Source organism: Podarcis melisellensis (genome assembly GCF_964234715.1).
Source record: "Podarcis melisellensis genome assembly, chromosome: 16".
NCBI lineage: Eukaryota > Metazoa > Chordata > Lepidosauria > Squamata > Lacertidae > Podarcis > Podarcis melisellensis.
Window position 1 is genome coordinate 33,446,771 of NC_138533.1, and position 16,590 is coordinate 33,463,360.

Consider the following 16,590-nt stretch of genomic DNA (forward strand, 5'->3'; position numbering starts at 1 on the left):
CATGTCTGGCTTGTGGGCTTCCTAGAAGCAATGTTGTTGTTGTTTAGTCGTGTCCGACTCTTCGTGACCCCATGGACCAGAGCACGCCAGGCACTCCTGTCTTCCACTGCCTCCCGCAGTTTGGTCAAACTCATGCTGGTAACCTCGAAAACACTATCCAACCATCTCGTCCTCTGTCGCCCCCTTCTCCTTGTGCCCTCCATCTTTCCCAACATCAGGGTCTTCTCCAGGGAGTCTTCTCTTCTCATGAGGTGGCCAAAGTACTGGAGCCTCAGCTTCACAATCTGTCCTTCCAGTGAGCACTCAGGGCTGATTTCCTTCAGTATGGAGAGGTTTGATCTTCTTGCAGTCCATGGGACTCTCAAGAGTCTCCTCCAGCACCAGAATTCAAAAGCATCAATTCTTCGGCGATCAGCCTTCTTTATGGTCCAGCTCTCACTTCCATACATCACTACTGGGAAAACCATAGCTTTAACTATACGAACCTTTGTTGGCAAGGTGATGTCTCTACTTCTCAAGAAGCAATAGTATACCACTTTAAACAATTGTGGCTTCCCCTAAAGAATTCTGAGAACTGAACTTTGCTAAGGGAGTTGTTAAGAGACCCCGATTCCCCTCACACAAGCTACAATTTCCACAGTGGTTTACCTATCAATTGCGCTTCCCAAGGAACTCTGGGAATTGCAGCTCTGTGAGGGGAATAAGGGTCTCCTAAGAACTTACAGCTCCTTCGCAAATAGAAGGGGAAGAAATGGAGGCAGTGAGATATTTTACTTTCTTGGGCTCCGTGATCACTGCAGACGGTGACAGCGGTCACGAAATTAAAAGACGCCTGCTTCTTGGGAGAAAAGCGACGACAAACCTAGACAGCATCTTAAAAAGCAGAGACATCACCTTGCCAACAAAGGTCCGTATCGTTAAAGCTATGGTTTTCCCAGCAGTGATGTATGGAAGTGAGAGCTGGACCATAAAGAAGGCCGAATGCCAAAGAATTGATGCTTTTAAATTATGGTGTTGGAGGAGACTCTTGAGAGTCCCATGGACTGCAAGAAGATCAGACCTATCCATTCTGAAGGAAATCAGCCCTGAGTGCTCACTGGAAGGACAGATCCTGAAGCTGAGGCCACCTCATGAGAAGAGAAGACTCCCTGGAAAAGACCCTGATGTTGGGAAAGATTGAGGGCACAAGGAGAAAGGGATGACAGAGGACGAGATGGTTGGACAGTGTTCTCGAAGCTACCAACATGAGTTTGACTGCAGGAGGCAGTGGAAGACAGGAGTGCCTGGCATGCTCTGGTCCATGGGGTCACGAAGAGTTGGACATGACTAAATGTCTAAACAGCAACAACAACTCACAGCATCCTTAGCGAAGCACAGTTCCCAGAATTCTTTGGGGAAAGCCACAATGGTTTAAATTGGTATGATACTGCTTTAAATGTGTAACTGCAAAGTTGGCCACCATCTAACGTCCCCTGGAAACAAATCGGAATGCATGCTCAGCAAATACCGAATCTCCCTGCAGGCTTTTTTTGGGCAGCAAACGAACAGGGATGAACGTTCCACAGACAGGCTACCTTGAAGTGCCCTTCCAATGGCAGTGGCCCCATTCAAGCACGCAAATAATCACGGACGGCTGAATCAGCCCTTGAGCCATTCCTCCCCACCGGCAGTGCAAGTGCAAAAGATTTAACAGCCAACCTCCAAGATAAGTTCCTTTTGTTCCACTTGGTTGCTGACTGAGCATGCCTCTTCCTCCTTGCCTCCGATTCAGCGAGATCAGGGAGAGAGCACCGAGGTGTCTTCATCAATTTCAGTGTGGCTTCATCTATATTTCAAAAGAGAAAAGTCACTCAGGCTGGGGGGATAGGGAGAGTTTCTGCCTTGAAACATCAACAGTGCATTTTCATAACAGCCATTTCAGATATGAAACATACCTCCCCACCATGCACTATAGGAAAAGGAAAAGGGACCCCTGACCGTTAGGTCCAGTCGCTGACGACTCTGGGGTTGTGGCGCTCATCTCGCTTTATTGGCTGAGGGAGCTGGTGTACAGCTTCCGGGTTATGTGGCCAGCATGACTAAGCCGCTTCTGGCGAACCAGAGCAGCGCACAGAAACGCCTTTTACCTTCCCGCCGGAGCGGTACCTATTTATCTACTTGCACTTTGACGTGCTTTCAAACTGCTAGGTTGGCAGGAGCAGGGACCAAGCAATGGGAGCTCACCCCGTCGTGGGGATTCGAACCGCCGACCTTCTGATCGGCAAGTCCTAGGCTCTGTGGTTTAACCCACAGCGCCACCCGCGTCCCCACCATGCACTATACAAAGCAGCTAATATAGGAACGTGGTAAATATCCGCTGATTCAGGTAGCTCACTATTCCCTGCACTGGTCGGCAGCATTTCTCTCCAGGATTTCAGACTGGATTCTTTCATAGCCTGACCTGGAGATGCTGGGGACTGAACAGATGTGCTGGTGCAGAGCCATAGCTTTTCCCAACAGAGAAAACACGTGTCTGAATTTGCATATACCCTACTGTAGATGCAACCAGAGTATTTCAGAACTGTTTGCTCTGGTTGCTAATAAGATAGCATCTCCTAAAGCAGCCTGGAGGAGTGTTGTCTAGCAATAAATATAATATGCAGAAAAACAGCACTATTCAGAAGTATGCAAAACCCCCTGAGTAAATCCACAATATAACTTGTGTTTGGCATTCATCTGCTGCTCTTTTCTTTTCCTCCTGTTAAGCGAGTTCTTAAGACTATTTTATTTGAGTGTGTATTTTTTTTATTAAAAAACACCCAGAGCCTGTGTTTATTATTATTATTTGAATGCCCAGGTGCAGATACCCCCCTCCTCTTCCCACCCCCAGAAGTCAGACAACATATCAGGTAAAACACAGGACAACATACTTGGGATTAAAACTGCCACAGCTTTCTTAATTTCAAATGTAGGAAAACCTTGGCTTAGGCATTGGGCATGTATCCCTCTCAGCCCCCTTGCTGGGGGTCTGAGGCAAAACAGGGTCAGTTGGTGATATGGGGATACTATCACAGCATTCACACAGCTGGCCCCCAATCTGTTAAGTTGTGGGTGAACATATCAGACGACACAGCGATTCTTCAAACAGCTCTTGTTTATTCAGAGGCCAGAACAGAACTAAACTGAGGGGTTCAGTCAGCCTGCTTATATAGAGCTCCAGTACCATGTAACTGTAACAATTTCCTAAAACTATCCAATCACTGAACGTCGCTTTCGATCCCTTATTTGCATAACTATTTACAGTATCCCCCTGCTGGCCCAGGGTGAGAACTTCAGTACATAACACAATCCATGTTGCTGAGGGGAGTTCTATGACCCACCACCTTATTCTTGTGGTCTGAGACTCCCCTCAATGCCCCCTTTAATAGGGTCCCTGGTATCACCACACCACCCCTTCTATCGATTGATGGACTAGACTGGATTCCATCCAAGGCCTAAAACCACCAAAGGTGTGATCATTGCTACGGGGAAGGCAAAACCTGCAGAGCAGGGCAAATTCCTTCCCGGCTCTGAAAAACAGCAACCATCATCCGACCGCAGCAACATTCATGGACCTGGAAAGGAGAAGGTTAGCCTGTAAAGAAAGAAACCATTGGAGGGCTGGGTGAGTGACGCTCTGAGGCTGCTGTGCTGCCAGTGTCGGCTCCGACCTCCTTTTAAATCTAAGGAGTGGACCAGAGTGAAGCCTGCGCTTCCACGGTCCTCTCCTTTAGCTCAGCCCCCTGGCCTGCTGCGGATTGGCTGATTCAAATATGGAGGTTCGGCAGGAACCCATAGGCCTTTGCCTAGAGATCAGAGCGGTGGCCCAACAGCATGGCGTGGCTTCGGGTGGGTGGCGGGTCTGCGTGCTGGGCCGCAAATAGTCGCCCACTGTCAGAGACATGGTGAGCGTCCATTATTAAATTTGTATACCACCCTTCCCCTGAAGATCTCAGGAAAGTTCACAGCATAAAAACACAAGATAAAAACCCCCCACAAAATACATAATGGAAAAGGAACGAAAAGGAACCAAAACAATAACCCCCTTCCCTGATCTACTGCCTCCCACAAACACAATTACAGTAAAAGGATATAGGATGTTCATCAGCCAAAGGCTTGGTTGAAGAGGAATGTTTTCGCCAAGCACTAAAAGGTCTTTAAAGAAGGCACCAGGTGAGTCTCCCGAGGGAGAGCATCGCACACATGGGGAGCCACTGCAGAAAAATCTTGCAGACCTCTCATGGAAGAGGCACATGAAGAATTATATATTTAGACATGTCTGCTGATATATAGAGTTTTTTTTAATGACATTGTTTGCTGTAATTGTTAGGCTCGTTTTTCATTTGTATGGTTCATAAGCCGCCTTAAGTATGATTTATCATTGAAAGGCAGCGTATTGATGCAGAATCGATCAGTCTTTGCTCCAACAGGAAAGCGAACATATCCAAGATTTATTTCTGATACCCCAGACCATGGCTTGAAGAATGGCCTAAATTGGCCCATTAGAAAGCTGTCGCCCCCCACCCCCCGCAGTCATCGCAGACTCCTGACTCATTATGCATTTATAAATGATATAATTACTGCCTGAAAAATGACTCAGAAATCTGCAAGTTCATAACATCAGAACTCGTGGACACTCAATGGAGCTGATTGTTAATAGATTCAGGAACAGATGAAAGAAAGGACTTCATGCATGGAGCAGAGGGCCTTCTAGGGTTACTAGTCATGATGGTTAGGATATCTCTCCACAGTTGGGAGGCAGCAGTGAATGCTTTCAAATGCCAGTTGCTGGGAACCACTGGAGGAGAGAGGGCACTTGTGTTCAGGTCCTGCTTACGGGTTTCCCATAGGCATTTGTTTGTTCCCTGTGAGAACAGGGTGCTGGACAAGAGGGGTCATTTGGCTGACCCAGCAAACTAGTATCATGTTCTTAAGGACTGGGAGATCTTTCCTTCCTATGCCTTTGAGTACCTGGCAGTGAGGACCACACGAAGGGCAGGCTTTTCATAGGCATCTGATCGGCCACTGTGAGATCAGGAAACTGAACGAGGTAGACCTTTGGTCTCATTGAGGAGGGCGCTTCTTATGCTATACCTGAAGGAGCATCTCCACCCCCATCGTTCAGCCTGGATACTGTCCAGCTCTGAGGGCCTTCTGGTGGTTCCCTCACTGTGAGGTTACAGGGAACCAGGCAGAGGGTCTTCCCAGTGGTGGCACCTGCCCTCCCGTCAGATGTCAAGGAAACAAACATCTATCTGACTTTTAGAAGACCTCTGAAAGGCAGCCCTGTTTAGGGAAGTTTTTAATGATGTTTTATCATGTTTTTAATATTCTGTTGGGAGCCACCCAGAGTGGCTGGGGAATGAATTAATAAATTATTATTATTATTATTATTATTATTATTATTATTATTATTATTACACTCACTGATTTTCTTTACATAAAGTTAATAATAATAATAATAATAATAATAATAATAATAATAATAATTTATTATTTATACCACGCCCATCTGGCTGAGTTTCCCCAGCCACTCTGGGTGGCTCCCAATCAAGTGTTAAAAACAGTACAGCGTCAAATATTAAAAACTTCCCTGAACAGGGCTGCCTTAAGATGTCTTCTGAATGCCGGGTAGTTGTTTATCTCTTTGACATCTGATGGGAGGGCGTTCCACAGGGTGGGTGCCACTACCGAGAAGGCCCTCTGCCTGGTTCCCTGTAACTTGGCTTCTTGCAGTGAGTGAGCCGCCGGAAGGTCCTTGGTGCTGGACCTCAGTGTCCTGGCAGAACAATGGGGGTGGAGACGCTCCTTCAGGTACACTGGGCCGAGGCCGTTTAGGGCTTTAAAGGTCATCACCAACACTTTGAATTGTGCTCGGAAACGTACTGGGAGCCAATGCAGATCTCTCAGAACCAGTGTTATGTGGTCCCGGCGGCCACTCCCAGTCACCAGTCTAGCTGTCACATTCTGGATTAATTGCAGTTTCCAGGTCACCTTCAAAGGAAGCCCCACGTAGAGCGTGTTGCAGTAGTCCAAGCGGGAGATAAGTAGAGCAATCCCCGAAGGTTCACACACAAGATACGTGTGGGGAATTGCTTCGAGTTTCCTCAAAAGGAAAAACAAAAAACAGGCACGTCCTGCCATTTCCAAGCTGCTCTTTAAGAGAGAACAGATTACATGCTCTCCTTTAAATTTAAGTGGCGTGCACTTCCAATTTCAACGAAAGCGCGGGCCAACCAATAAAAGCAAACTGTTCCTTCTTTTCGCTCCTGGGCACCTTGGTGCATCCGATAAGACGGGGGAGAAATAATTACATGAATTTAATTAGGAACTGAGAAGGAGAGTCCCGGCGATGTGGCGATAGGGGAGGGGGAGGTGGAGGAGGGGAAGCTTGAAGAGCTGTTCAAAAGACAGTGGCTGCTGTTCAAAGCCTGAGTCACACAGAGCTGCCCTAAAAGCGTCTCTGCACTTGGCAAAGAAAGAGGGCATCATAATTAGCAGGTTCCTTCAAGCTTTTTCCGAAACCAGAGGGAGGGGAGCCCCTGGCCCAAGAGCTGCGAGCGGCCCTCACGTCCTCCCTATCTGGCCCTCGGAATTCTCCCCAGGCCCTGCCTTTATAACCCAAATGGGTTTTTGCCTGGCTGCACTGTGTCGTTGAACTGAGGATGCTTCCTGCTCGCCTGGATGGAAGACAGCAAGGTCCGTGAGGTTGTGTGCATAGAAAGTAGCCTACTTAGAACAGTGGTGAAATGTACTCCCTGTTTGCCCCACCCACTTCTGCTTCTGGCTCCTCCCACCAGTGGCATATGACCCCCAGAAAGTTGCCCAGAAGGGAATTTTCCTCTCTTGGGGAGGAAAAAAGCTCTCTGTTCCTCTGAAACAGAGAGCCACTGTTTTTGCTGTGGGCAATGTGGAAATCCTGCGTTGAGAAAACTAGGTAAAGGTAGAGGGTAAAGGGACCCCTGACCATTAGGTCCAGTCGCGACCGACTCTGGGGTTGCACCGCTCATCTTGCTTTATTGGCCAAGGGAGCCGGTGTACAGCTTCCGGGTCATGTGGCCAGCATGACTAAGCCGCTTCTGGTGAACCAGAGCAGCTCACGGAAACGCTGTTTACCTTCCCGCTGGAGCGGTACCTATTGATCTACTTTGACGTGCTTTTGAATTGCTAGGTGGGCAGGAGCAGGGACCGAGCAGCGGGAGCTCACCCCGTCGCGGGGATTCGAACCGCCGACCTTCAGATCGGCAAGTCCTAGGCTCTGTGGTTTAACCCAGAGCACCACCCGCACCCCTCCTAGCCTTCTAGAAAAATATGCACAATTTCCTTCATTTCGCTTAGCTGTCTCAGGATTTTGGGTCGTCGTGGGGAGAGAAGAGGAGCTACCCAGCAGCAGCAAATAAGTACTCAGGGCTTATGGTGAAAGGTGAAGGGGCTTGTTTATACCTGTGGAATGAATTCTGAAGGACGTTAGCAGTTAGAAAAGGATGCTTTCAGGCAGAGAGGGGGAAAACCAGCAGTTTTCCTGGGCTCCCATGGCAGTGAAATGAAACCACCTTTTCAGGAAGACAGCATAACTTGAGTCAAGGGGTCTACTCTGAGTAAAGCTTAGATGGCTACAACCCATTAATATTATTATAACATGAGACCAGGGCCCTGCGGGACTTCACATCTTTCCGCAGGGCCTGCAAGACAGAGCTGTTCCGCCTGGCCTTTGGTTTGGACTCAGTCTGACCCTTATGTTTCCCTCCCCTTATGGTTTTGATCTATGGGCTACTTTTAAAATGAGACTGCATTTTAAATTACATTTTAACATGTATTTTAAATTGCCCCCCCTTATATTTTTATTGTAATTTTACTGGTGTTAGCGGCCCTGAGCCTGGCTCTGGCCTAGGAGGGCGGGGTATAAATAAAATTTATTATTTCTTATATTATTATTATTATTATTATTATTATTATTATTATTATTATTTGGTAATAACAACAATGCACAATCTGCCCCCCCCCTTATGACTTTGTCACAAAGCTGTGGCTTGTCTTTCACCTAGCTCATTTTAGCTGTGCTTAAGGTCAACTTTGATAAAGTCGTTAGCAATCTGCAAAGCAATTATGCTGGGGAGGGGTGGGAAAGAAATAAAGCGAAACAGGGGCAGGAGGATTTTTGGAGGAGGAAAAGGCATACCAGATGTCTGGACGGCTCACGTGTTTCAGAGGTGGGAAGACAGGCAGAGACAGAAAGCTCTTCGCATCACATTGCGGAAACCCCCCACCCCACCCCAGAAGCGTGAGAAGCTGGCGAAATAATTGCCCGCCTCGGGTTGCCGGCCGCACGGGGCGACAAAACACCTGAGCCATGTAATTACTTCCCCGGGATGGCAAGCGAGACCGTCTGCTTCTCGCACGCAGGGATCCTTCCTCTCCCAGCGGAAGCTGCCAAGAGGCCACAAGAGCAGCTGCAGAATGGAAGGGTGAAGCTACCGCTTCTGGTTCCCTTCTGGACAGAAGGCTGCATTGGGGCGGGTGGGTTGGGGGGCAAGCCGACTGGCCTTGCAAACTCCCCTCCAGCCTTTGCATAACTTTCATTTCATTCGAGTCATTCTGAACATATGTTACCGGTAACAGCCTTTCCTGTTCTGAGGGGACGAGGTGGTGTTTTCCTTGTATAAAATGATATTTATTACAATTTTAAGAGTTACGAAAAGAAAAGAAAAAGAATTAAACATAACAAAACAATACAATACAAAAACAAAAATAGTGAAAACAAAACAAAAACATTTAAGAAAACACATCCAATAATTTCAATATTGTTATCTTTCATTTACTTGTTTCAGCGACTTCCTCACACCTCCCTTTTTTGTATTCCACTTCAATTAATTGTTTCAGCAAATCCTTTCCATCTTCCTCAATTTTCTGTCCTATAATTTATCTTAATACATTCTAACCTTATTTTTCCCTTTAATCCATTTACAATCTATGGTACTGTACTTAATTCTTTGTAGCATTTCTGCTAAAGCCATGTAACTTCATTCCAACATCTTTCTAACATTCATTAATTTTACAATATTTCTGTAAGTAATCTTTAAATTTCTTCCAATCTTCTTCCACCGACTCTTCTCCCTGGTCTCGGATTCTGCCAGTCATTTCCGTCACGAGGTGGTGTTTTCCAAGGAATGCCTGCACTGTTAAGCTTGCTCACATCATGGCGTTTCGGTCAGAGTGTCGGACTAGGGGTCTGGGAGAGCAGGGTTCAAATCCACACTCCGCCATGAAGCTCCCTGGGTGGTAACTTTGAGCCAGTGGCGTAGCGTGGGGGGTGCAGGGGGGGCCGGCCGCACCGGGCGCAACATCTGGGGGGGGCGCTCGCCGCCTCCGGAGTCGCCGAAGAGCCTCGGGCGCAGGTTGTAGCAGAGCCCCATGTCTCGCGGAACCGACGAGCTGTGCGCACGTCCAAGGCGTCTGGCAGGCAGCGGCTCTCAGCGCTCGCCACGGTCCCCGCACGTCAGGGCCGCGGAGGGCGCGCCAGGCTGCCCCTCCTCACAGCCCCGCCTCCGCTGCTGCAGCTGCTGGGCCATGTTGCATTTTCCTTGCCTCTCTGCCCTCCTCCTCCTCCGGGCAAGTGGCGTCGTTTGGCGCCAGCGCCAGCGGCAACTTGCCTCAGATCACCTGACACGGGCCCGCCGCCGCCGTGGCTACCTTACCGTAAATACCCCAGCCCAGGCAGAAGCAAGAAGAAGCTGGCAGCGGCGGCAGGTTAGGGGTTAGGGGGCGCAAATTACTTGCCTTGCCCCGGGTGCTGACAACCCACGCTACGCCACTGCTTTGAGCCAGTCCCGCCCCTCTCTCTCTCTGCCTAACCTACCTATCAGGGTTGTTGACAGGATTAAGAGAGAAGGCAGGTGGAGAGAACCATATATGCCACTTTGAGCTCCTCAGATGGAAAGGCAGGATAGAGAAGTGCAATAAAAGAAACACGGTTTGTATCCAAGCTGATTGTAACTCCCCTTTTCATCATTTGGCTCTGCTTTGCAATGGTCTAATAGAAAAAAGACAGTGATGCAACTGAGAAATTGCACAAAGCAAATGAAACACCGTGAAAATCCCTGAAACGAGAAGTAATCGACTAGAAACATTATCTTGTGGAAATAAACTAAATAATAAAAATCAAAAAGCTTAAGGAAAAAACTAGAAAAGCCTAAAATAGAACAAAGCCTTAACGGGATGCCGGCTACAAACCTCCTTTCACAGAACTATTCAGTTTCCTCAGAAGGAAATAGAAGAATCATAAACTTTAAATGACCAAATTTTTTTAAAAAGGGTAGAACCCCCCCAAAATTCTGGAGTATAATAATCCTAGCTCAACCTAGGTAAAGCAAAGTGCAGTAATAAAGGATTGAGGACTCAAAAGTACAGTTTCTAACCTTTTTCGTAAATTCAGTATTAGAAACTGAATTATTATCCACAAGATAATATTTCTAGTCGATTACTTCTTGTTTCAGGGATTTTCACGGTATTTCATTTGTTTTTTGAAATGGTCTAAGGCAGGGGTCAGCAAACTTTTTCAGCAGGAGGCTGGTCCACTGCCCCTCAGACCTTGGGGGGACGGCGGGCCGGACTATATTTTGAAGGGGGAAAAAAGATGCAAGAGCACCATGAGCCCTGGTGACTGCTTACCTGTGTCTTGCGAGCGGCAGGGGCTGGTGGCAGCGGTGGTGGTGGAGGGATGATGAGCAGCCTGTGAAAGGGCTCTGGAGAGGGGCTGCTTAAAATGGCGGCCACTCGAGCGCTGCTGCTGCTGCTGGCACCAACATGGCCCAGCCCCCTTCCTCCTCTAGGCAGGGCAGGGAGAAGCCAGGAGGAGGGAGGGAGGAGGCGCCACTGCCACTGTGTGAGGGAGAGGGACCGAGAGGGAAAAAAAGCGTGCACTGGCGATCCACATGGCAATTCCTGGATCGTATGTGGGCCGGATCCAGAAGGCAATTGGCCCTGATTTGGCCGGTGGGCCTTAGTTTGCCTACCCATGGTCTAAGGAGCCACTTGATCTGGTGCCATCCAGATGTTTTGGACAACAACTCCAACAGCCCTAGTCATCACCTTAGTCATCAAACATCTGGAGGGCATCAGGACAGATTCCCACATTGCTTTCGTGTGATGTAAAAGCCGTTTCCAGAACCAAAGTGCTTATTTCTATGTTAGTTGCTTCCTGAAACAAAACCTCAGTTGCAATTAATGTGGAAATGAGTGCTAAGCTCATTCTGCATGCAAAGGATATGGTCAACCACTAAGCCAGGGTCTGCTAGCGTGGCACCTGGGGCACTCTTGAGGTCTTTATCCGGTGCCCATGAAGTCTCTGAGCCCCCTGACACACTGCCCCCTTGGGTCCTAAGGTGGTGTAATGGTCACTCCCCCCCTTGCTTGGAAAGCTGAAAGAAGTTGAGAAGAATGATGCTCTTCTGTCAACTCTATGTGCTTTTCAAGCTCAGATGAATTCTATTCAGTCTGATTTTTGCCTAGATTCCTTGGAAATGCAATGAGTTCCCTCTCCCTCTCTTTCTCTCTCTCTTTCTTAGGGAAGTGGGTGGTTTTTATCAAAGGAAGAGGAAGTGAAATGACCAGATGGGGTGGCACTCACAAATACAAATGGGTCCACCAGCATTTATAAAAAATGGCACCCACTGCATTGAGCTATGTTGGACACAACAAATGTTCTCCTCCCAATTCTCTACTCACCTAGAATCCCAGTGGTTTCAAGGCCACCAAACTGCTGCATGGCCACAATGGCTTTGGTGAGCTCTTCCTGTGTCTGAAGTTTTCCTGTGATGGGGTCTGGAGGGGGCAGATAGCCGAATTTTGTCAGCCAATCCTGTTAAAACCAAAAAAAAGGAGAAGGTTGGGAAAAGAAAGAAATGATTCAATACGTCAAAGGGTCTCTTTAGTTGCACCTCACCTAGTCTCTCTCTGTCACACATACTCTTACATGTTTACACTCGGCTTCCACATTGAATGCCGCATCCCTCGTTAACAAATGGATGTGTCAGAACAGATCTATGTACATTACTTTAAGTAATGGAATCTGATGACCTTCATGCATCCCGGAGCTGACATTTAATTTTCCTAACCAGCTACAAAACACTTTTGATTACATAGACGAGTAGTTATAGGAAACTCGGGGTTGCACTTCCATCTTGTCGCTAAAGGGGTCCATGTGCGTCTCGGTGAGATAACAGAGAAGGGGAAGGTGATGTTCCCATCTCCCACTCCTGCTCTGGGCAAGAGACAGGGGTCTTTCAGAAACACAGTGAAGGAGAAGATCTACTGCGAAACTAATGGTGCCTAATCCTGAAGGGCCCCCACAAACCAGTTCAGTCCACAATGCTTAAAAAAATTGCTTTGAAAAGTGCATCATGCATGTATACAACATTTCCCTAAAAGGTAAAGGTAAAGGGACCCCTGACCATTAGGTCCAGTCGTGACCGACTCTGGGGTTGTGGCGCTCATATCACTTTATTGGCTGAGGGAGCCAGCGTACAGCTTCCGGGTCATGTGGCCAGCATGACTAAGCCGCTTCTGGCGAATCAGAGCAGCGCACGGAAACGCCGTTTACCTTCCTGCCTAAGTGGTACCTATTTATCTACTTGCACTTTGACTTGCTTTTGAACTGCAAGGTGGGCAGGAGCAGGGACCGAACAACAGGAGCTCACCCCGTCATGGGGATTCGAACCACCGACCTTCAGATCGGCAAGTCCTAGGCTCTGTGGTTTAACCCACAGCACCACCCGCGTCCCACATCATTTCCCTACTTCCTCCTAATTACTCAAAAAGGATAAGGCATAGGAAAGTTTTATTCACACCAGGGACTTTGACATGTGAAACAATCCAGTATAGCAATTTTAATCAAAGTATGAGACGTAGTTTTATATAGTGGTACCTTGGTTTATGAACTCAATCCATTCCGGAAGTCCGTTCTTAAACCGAAACCATTCTTAAACTGAGGTGCGCTTTTCCTAATGAGGCCTTCTGCAGCCGGTCCCCTTCCACCGTTCGGATTCCATTCTTAGACAGAGGTAAAGTTTGCAAACTGGGACACTACTTCTGGTTTTGCGGAGTTCGTAAACCGAATCGTTCTTAAACAGGACTGTTCTTAAACCGAGGTACCGCTGTACAGTATATATACAGTGATACCTCGGGTTACATACGCTTCAGGTTACAGACTCTGCTAACCCAGAAATATCACCTCGGGTTAAGAACTTTGCTTCAGGATGAGAACAGAAATTGTGCTCCGGCGGCGCGGCTGCAGCAGGAGGCCCCATTAGCTAAAGTGCTGCTTCAGGTTAAGAACAGTTTCAGGTTAAGAACGGACCTCCGGAACGAATTAAGTTCTTAACCCGAGGTACCACTGTATATATCATACATTGTGATGATCTGTCATGGAACAACCCCACTGAAGAAGATAACAGCGGTTACCCAGACCTCATTGCTGGTTGCGAAGGGCCCCCCCGGGATAGTTCAGGCTTCAGGGCCCCCAAACATAGGCAGCAACTCTATCGGGCTGAGGTGTTTTCAGCCCCCCCAAGTCTTTTGGGATGGGACTGAGCCCTCCAAATCCTGAGGGGATGAAGGAAACAGAGTGTGGCCTCTCCACCACCCACTCAGCTCCTTTATTGTGATGGAGCGGCCAGGACTGCCTGGAGAGTCCTGGGGTGTTTCACCGGGGTGGGGTGGGAGGGGAAAGGGTCCCACAAGGTGTCCTGGAGCAGTGACGAAAGGATGCCCCCCCCAATGTAGGTCCACCACAGCCGGTGTGATGCACTTAAGAAAGTTGGATAACAGATTACAAAAAAGAAGCAAAACTGGAAAAACGCTCTGTGAAACCCAAACAGAGTCGAAGGGCACATGCACACCCAAGGTTTAAATTTTCTTTTCCCACAAAGGTGAACTCAATGCTACTTACAAAAACAAGCATTGAAAAGTGCAAAAGCAAGAGTAAAAACAACACTAAATGTCGCTCAAATCTGTGTGTGTTTGTGTGTGTGTAGAGTCAATTCTACCCCACTCAAAGATAAGCAGAAAATTAAGGTCGAATGACCTGGGTCAGGGGTCAGCAAACTCTTTCAGCAGGGGGCCAGTCCACTGTCCCACAGACCTCGTGTGGGGGGCCGGACTATATTTTGGAAAAAAATAATGAACAAATCCTATGCCCCACAAATAACCCAAAGATTCATTTTAAATAAAAACACACATTCTACTCATGTAAAAACACGCTGATTCCTGGACCGTTCGCAGGCCGGATTTAGAAGGCAATTGGGCCGGATCCAGCCCCCGGGCCTTAGTTTGCCTACCCATGACCTGGGTGAATCAGAAGGTTTTTGCTTGGCACCTAAAAATGAACAGTGATGAAGCCAGGCCCATCTTGCTTGGGAGAGAATTCCACAGATGGGGTGCCACCACTGAGAAGGCCCATTCTCATGTCACTGCCCTCCATACATCCCTTGGGAGGGAGCATATGGAGAATGGCAACTACAGGGTCTGGGTTGGTTCCTGCGGGGAGAGGAGTTTTGAGATATTGGGGTTAACAACAGGGACAGGGGAACCCACCACCCTCTAGATCAGTGGTTCTCAACCTGTGGGTCCTCAGATGTTGTTGGACTACAACTCCCATCATCCCTGAGCTCTGGCCTTGCTAGCTAGGGGTGATGGGAGTTGTAGTCCAACAACATCTGGGGACCCACAGGTTGAGAAAGGCTGTTCTAGATCTTGTTGGAGTGCATCTCCTATCACCCCACTGGCCACGCTGGCTGGGGTTGATGGGTGCTGGAGTTTAACCTTCAAGTGGAGGGCTGCAGTTTCTCCAGACTGGACCACAGGCCAGTCTGGGGCTGGTGGGACTTCTGCAACCACACCCATAGGTATCTGGCTTGCCTCAGCATGCCCACCTGAGATATTAGGGGTTGTGGATGTGATTTCTGTGGAGAAATCTGTAGCATCAACAGTTTTGGTGAGAAGCTGAGGGTTGATTACGGTGGGGTCGACTGCTCTTCCTGAATGAGCAAAAGCAGAGGCTTCCAGAATAAGCAACCCCTCGCTACTTAGCAAAAAAGGTTGATCAAATGTTTACTAGAGGATGAGGATGCTGGATCCGTGCAGGGGGTGAAATGCACTCAATCATTTTGACAATTCACACCCGTCTTCCATCTGCAGAGGAAACGGACGGTTTGGTGGTGATTGGGGTGACAACGGTCATTGTTCTTGATCAGTACCTAAGAAGTATCGAAATATCGAGCTGTTAAGGGCTGCTATCAACCTGGGGCTTTTAACTGGGTCAATACCCCATTAAGTCCTCTCTCTTTGCAATGATTAATGTTGAGTGTCAACATCAGGTTAGAACAGCAGCGCTTGACCGCTTCATGTCTAAGTCACACCCCAGGAGACGGTTGGGACAGCACAGCAGAAAATTATCAGGTTCTGAATTGTTCTGATGGGAAACTGGCCTCTGCACGTCTCCCTATCTTGGCTTCCCTTTGAGTTGTTCACTATTTTGATCTCCGCCATCCATTGCAGCAATGCAGCAGTGTCTGGGGGGCTACTCTAACTGGTAGGGCAGAAGGCAAAGAGCACAGCAACAAGTGGAGCCAGAGACAATGACTGGAGGAGTCAAACAGCTACAACCCTCGCCCCTTCCCACCTGTTGAGTTCTACAAAGGCAATATTCAGACCAAGGAGGAGGAAACCAATGGGCAGTGCCACACCCTAGTAAGGGCAGAGCCCCATTTACCCTAATGGACTCCCCTCCAGTGCACCCCTGAGATTCTGATGCAAAAGAGAGCATGAGATAGATTTCACTAGTGTTTAGTGATGTTCCTACAACTTCACTGTGATACCCAGAGAGAACTTGCTACAAGACAGACCCAAAAAAGAAAATAACAGAACACCTCTAGTCATCACATACAGCTCACAAGTTAAAACAGTACAACGCATCATCAGAGATCTACAACCTCTCCTGGACAATGACAGTTCTCTTTCTCAAGCTCTGGGAGGAAGACCTTTCATTGCCTACAGACAGCCACCCAATCTCAAACAACTCCTAACCCACAATAATACTACAACCAGACCTAACACGGACACTGGCACCAGAGCCTGCAATAAACCCAGATGCCAACTTTGCTGCCACATACACCCAGACAACACCATTACTGGCCCCAACAGCATCACACATACCATCTCAGGACTATTTAATTGCTCATCGTCTAACATTGTATATGCCATCAAATGCCAACAGTGTCCTTCAGCTATATTGGATTCTTATCTCATTATACATGACAAAGCCACTTTTCACCTTCTCACCCCTTGCTTTTTCCTGTAAGACCTATTGCAGTCGTTAAGAGTCGTCAACAGGCTCATCACAGCTATCTGCCAATCACCCATTCCCACCACCCTTCTGAGTAATACCCCTCCCCACCTTCTCACTATGTAGAAGGGTCTGGAAACTTCTGTTTCAGTGTATCTGAAGAAGTGTGCATGCACACGAAAGCTCATACCAAGAACTAACTTAGTTGGTCTTTAAGGTGCTACTGGAAGGAA

At 48.0% G+C, this 16,590-nt stretch overlaps 1 protein-coding gene across 1 annotated transcript in view; it reads right to left on the minus strand.

The window, feature by feature from the left end:
* The window catches only part of MMP17 (matrix metallopeptidase 17), a 157,786-nt gene that overhangs the window by 35,559 nt on the left and 105,637 nt on the right, over nucleotides 1-16,590 (minus strand). The window contains exons 2-3 of the mRNA XM_081893365.1: nucleotides 11,743-11,875; nucleotides 1,699-1,825 (exon numbers count right to left, since the gene is read on the minus strand). Of these exons, the coding sequence (XP_081749491.1) occupies nucleotides 1,699-1,825; nucleotides 11,743-11,875 (260 nt within the window). The remainder of the gene's footprint in view (nucleotides 1-1,698; nucleotides 1,826-11,742; nucleotides 11,876-16,590) is intronic.